The sequence below is a fragment of the Dreissena polymorpha genome, chromosome 1 (genome assembly GCF_020536995.1).
Source record: "Dreissena polymorpha isolate Duluth1 chromosome 1, UMN_Dpol_1.0, whole genome shotgun sequence".
NCBI classification, from domain to species: Eukaryota; Metazoa; Mollusca; class Bivalvia; order Myida; family Dreissenidae; genus Dreissena; species Dreissena polymorpha.
In genome coordinates, this window is record NC_068355.1 from 110,619,324 (window position 1) to 110,625,324 (window position 6,001).

The window sequence follows — 6,001 nt, forward strand, 5'->3', positions numbered from 1 at the left end:
TTCTTTGAATTTTTAATAATGGTAATTTATTTTCTCGTAAAAACTGATTGCATACAAGTTCTCTTAATTACAAGCTATTATTAAATATTTCATTATTCTACAAGAGAAGTTTTCAATATTTTCCGATGTCTCTGTCGCAAGAAACATGCTGGCAAATTGGAGGAAATTAACTATTGTCTTTTCTTAAACGAAAATGTATGACAAGTGCTTGAGATACATATATGATAATATTATTGCGCACGATACTAATGTGTTATATTATTTACATTTTTTTGGCCGTAACATAATTAGCATTTAAGAAATTATAATAAACAAAGGTACCGTGTTTGAATGTTACGTTTTATTTCATTATTTAATTAATACAACATTTGTAAAACAGAAATGTTAAGAAAACGACCTGCATGATGATTCGGGTTGAGCAAAGTACACTATGGCATACGTATTTCGTGGTTTAAATAGCACTATCATTAATGCCATGTTTTATTATTTCTTTCAATGATAACAATACTGATACAGCATTTTTTCTTGTAACCAGTGTAGCTATTTTTGGTTGATAGTAAAATAGTATTTCCTGGTTAAATCGATCATAAGTTAATTTGAATAATTATTTATGAGGCTAGTGACGCACAACTCCACCCTACTCCATAGGACTAAGATGATTCTGCTGTTTCAAGAAATAGGAGGAAGAAACCTTAACAAGCCTTCCCGAAAGGGAAAGTTAGCGGAATTTTTCAGGCAATTGGTTAATGTGACATCAAGTAATTTCTGTTACAGAAGGGAAAAGTGTAACAAGTCGTCTCTGTAAAATAAGGGCTATAAAATATTATTTGTTTCTCAGGAACTTCCTGTCGCGGGGGGGGGGGGTAAAGGGGCTTTTACTATAAATTAATAATTTTATTTTAATTTCAATTGGTATTCCGTGTGTCTCTTTGTATTTATTGCAAGGAGAAGAATAGTACATACGATAGAAGTTATTACATGCATACATACATACATACATACATACATACATACATACATGCATACATGCATACATGCATACATGCATACATGCATACATGCATACATGCATAAATGCATACATGCATACATGCATACATGCATACATACATACATACATACATACATGTATGCATGCATGCATACATACATACATACATACATACATACATACATACATACATACATACATACATACATACATACATACATACATACATACATACATACATACATACATACATACATACATACATACATACATACATACATACATACATTACATTTATCGAACAACGTCGTTAAACATGGTTAAAGACGATTTGTGACGACGTGCCCAAATCTATAAATTCCTTTTTTAAGGCGATTTTTTAAACTTTAACATGTGGGTAAATTTGCTGTTACCAACTGTTGAACATATTTGCTAAAACAAATGTTCTAAAATAACCCAGGCGTATGGCAAAATATAGTACTTGTGGTTATAAAATAAATAAGATGCTGACGATAAAACATTTCGTCCCTGCTTGTCAAACGATTCCGTTTAGGCCGTACTGCTCTAAGTATTTGGACGCTGGAACAATTTGTTTACGTTTAGATGGATACGGTAGTGCTCACCTTGTAACCAGTTTCAAGTGCTATACATGAAATGCAGGCAGAGAAATATTCGTGGATTTAATCCATTCTCGAACTTGTGAGAACAATTCATTAAGAAGCGAACCGATAGCGGTTAAAGTTAAAATAACGACACCATTATTTACACAGCTTAACAAATTAGTTCCTTCACATTTTACAATATTTAGTTAATTTATGTAATCTTATTCAATATTGCATTGATTTTGGAATCCTTTTTTTCCATACGAGCTTTATTATAAGAACATATTTGGCATAACTATCTATAGTTGTAAACCGAAATTTCAACATTTCAGTCGTTTTTTATCGTCGTATATTTTTGTTAAGAGAGTACAAGAACTGTTCGTATGCTACGTAAAAACACTTATCTTACTTGATAGTGTGACCTTTCAAGATTGCCGGGTTTGCGGCGATAGAATTCAGTCCGAGTTTCAGGGCGTTCACGCTGGTGTGGCTGTTTACCTCTCGGGTGGTTTCAGGCCCGGGAGCCAACCAGGCGACCCGGAACTGCCGGCCTCGTGCCACGCCCAATACGAGCGTCGCCACAAGGCTTAACACCAGTAAAAACCGCCTGTGGCTTGCGAATGTGCTTGTAGTGAGCATTTTTGAAGAGCGTTTTAAGTAAACTGAGATTTATTTGTCAAAAGTACCATTTATATAAATCTCCGTGTGTTGATACGTAAAAGGTTGTTTCCTTAGCCATCAGAATCGTCTCTGTAAACGTCGCAAAATGTTCCAGTTTTTTTAGAAGTTGACATCGAGGTGTGGCAAAATCAGTTGAGCAATATGATCTTCAGAACGTCCTCTGTAAACACCCGAAATTATGTCATTGTTTCTCAATACTTGTACATGTATGTTATAAAGTGTCCCTTTGCATTCTTTGTTATTTCTAAAGCTTCGCTGTAGGTCTGCTAGGTAACGCACACGCACTGGAAGAATCTAATGTATGACTCGGATAAATTGCACACTTATAATTAGCACATATATAAAATAAATCATTAAACACGTTTGATATTCTATGTTAACGAGTATAACCTTTCCTTCGGACGTATATTGTCACTCAAAAATGCTTTAGTTATGTCAAATCTCCGCAATACTCAAAAGCGGCTATTCCAGTTTAATTGAAAACTTGCTCTGCATTCATGTTAAATGTCAAACCAAAACCACATCTGGTTTAATATTCATTTCCATTATAATAGATGTAATTTGTCATTTTTAAGTTCATTTAAATGTAAAATATATTCGGAAATAGAAAACCAGTCGATATTTTCCAATACGAAATCCATACGTCAAATTTCTGTCAAACTGTAACGCTCTCGCCTATTACTAATATAGCATCTGTACGTAAAATGACAGGACTGATTATAGCTCGTGTTAAACTTCAAATGAAACATCGTTAATGTCATGATCACAACTATCTATTGATATGAACAAAAAGCTAGCGATTTCTTCCTGAGTTTTCGAATGAAACAGTTGTCTAACCATAGTGATGAATACAACAGATTCATTTTATATTTGTCAGAATAATAATAAGTATACATTTCATGAATAAATTAACGAATACATCATTGATTGAATGAATGATTGAATTGATGGATGAAAGAATAAACGGATGAATAAATGAATGCGTGAATAAATGAATGAATTAAATAATCAATGAATTAACTTATTAATTAGTTTATGAAGACAACGACAATACATCCAGATTAAATGAAAAATAAATAAATAGTAACAGAGGTTTCACTTGTACTAAATAATGATAAACAATGAAAACACACATGCATTAAGCAGGTAATGTTTTACCGTCAATATCTCCAGTAATAGAATGATGATTGTAATCACTACAATGTATAGTTCGTGTAGGGGAAATAAAGCTATTATTTCGACTGATTCACGAGAGGGCGTTAATAAAATGTCTCATTCAAAGGGAAACTGATGGAGATTTATAGACCAACATGCTTGATGATACGTAAATCATATTATAGCCACACATATACGAAACCACAGACCTTAAAGAGGAGAATATGAACACATACATATCCTCTATATGATTATACATTAACTTAACTCTGTTAATAAATTCACTGAATATATATAGCAATATGTGCACACATTTACTCCATTAAAAGCATACAGAACGTTCCCACAATTCTATTACACAACAAATTATCCCACGAATAAACAAATATCGAGAACAATGGTATCACATAACATCATATATTACCACTCCACAACATTGGTTGAAACATTGTATCACACAACCAAACATCTAACCGATACACACTACATCGGGATACACTGTATCACACAACCCAACATCTTACGAAACCACAATACATCATGATAGACTGTATCACACAACCCAACAGCTTACGAATCCACACTTCATCGGGATACACTGTATCACACAACCCAACATCTTACGAATAAACAATACATCATGAAACACTGTATCACACAACCCAACATCTTACGAATCCTCACTACATTATGATACACTGTTTCACACAACCCAACATCTTACGAATCTAGACTACATCATGTAACTTTGTATCACACAACCCAACATCTTACGAATCCACACTACAGTATGATACACTGTATCACACAACCCAACATCTTACGAATCTTCACTACATCATGGTACACTGTATCACACAATCCAACATCTTACGAATCCACACTACATCATAATACACTCTATCACACAACCCAACATCTCACGAATCCACACTACATCATGATACACTGTAGCACACAACCCAACATCTTACAAATCCACACTACATCATGATGCACTTTATCACACAACCCAACATCTTACGAATCCACACTACATATGATACACTTTAACACACAACCCAACATCTTACGAATCTAAACTACATCATGATACACTTTATCAAAAAAAACACCATCTTACGAATCAAGACTACATCATGATACACTTTATCACACAACCCAATATCTTACGAATCTAGACTACATCGTGATACACTGTATCACACAACCCAACATCTTACGAATCCACACTACATCATGATACACTTCATCACACAACCCAACAACTTACAAATCCACACTACATCATGATACACTTCATTACACAACCCAACATCATACGAATCCACACTACATCATGGTACACTTTATCACACAACCCAACATCTTACGCATCCACACTACATTATGATACACTGTATCACACAACCCAACATCTTACAAATCTATACTACATCATTTTACATTGTATCACACAACCCAACATCTTACGAATCCATAGTACAGTATGATACACTGTATCACACAACCCAACATCTTACGAATCCTCACTACATCATGGTACACTGTATCATACAACCCAACATATTACGAATCCACACTACATCATAATACACTCTATCACACAACCCAACATCTCACGAATCCACACTACATCATAATACACTGTATCACACAACCCAACATCTTACGAATCTTCACTACATCATGGTACACTGTATCACACAATCCAACATCTTACGAATCCACACTACATCATAATACACTCTATCACACAACCCAACATCTCACGAATCCACACTACATCATGATACACTGTAGCACACAACCCAACATCTTACAAATCCACACTACATCATGATGCACTTTATCACACAACCCAACATCTTACGAATCCACACTACATATGATACACTTTAACACACAACCCAACATCTTACGAATCTAAACAACATCATGATACACTTTATCAAAAAAAACACCATCTTACGAATCAAGACTACATCATGATACACTTTATCACACAACCCAATATCTTACGAATCTAGACTACATCGTGATACACTGTATCACACAACCCAACATCTTACGAATCCACACTACATCATGATACACTTCATCACACAACCCAACAACTTACAAATCCACACTACATCATGATACACTTCATTACACAACCCAACATCATACGAATCCACAGTACATCATGATACACTTTATCACACAACCCAACATCTTACGAATCCACACTACATTATGATACACTGTATCACACAACCCAACATCTTACAAATCTATACTACATCATTTTACATTGTATCACACAACCCAACATCTTACGAATCCATAGTACAGTATGATACACTGTATCACACAACCCATCATCTTACGAATCCTCACTACATCATGGTACACTGTATCATACAACCCAACATATTACGAATCCACACTACATCATAATACACTCTATCACACAACCCAACATCTCACGAATCCACACTAGATCATGATACACTGTATCACACAACCCAACATCTTACGAATCCTCGCTACATCATGATACACTGTATCACACAACCCAATATCTTAC

The 6,001-nt window shown here is 34.6% G+C and overlaps 1 protein-coding gene across 2 annotated transcripts in view; it reads right to left on the minus strand.

Annotated features, from left to right (window-relative positions):
- LOC127844247 (uncharacterized) overlaps window positions 1–2,991 on the minus strand; it is a 23,469-nt gene extending 20,478 nt beyond the window's left edge. The window contains exon 1 of one of the 2 annotated variants that reach the window (XM_052374312.1): window positions 2,003–2,991. In XM_052374312.1, coding sequence (XP_052230272.1) covers window positions 2,003–2,232 — 230 coding nt within the window. In that variant the 5' untranslated portion in view covers window positions 2,233–2,991. Of the gene's footprint in view, window positions 1–1,614; window positions 1,749–2,002 lie in introns of those variants that run through there. The other variant, XM_052374316.1, reaches the window with a different exon arrangement.
- Between the last annotated feature and the right edge of the window lie 3,010 nt (window positions 2,992–6,001).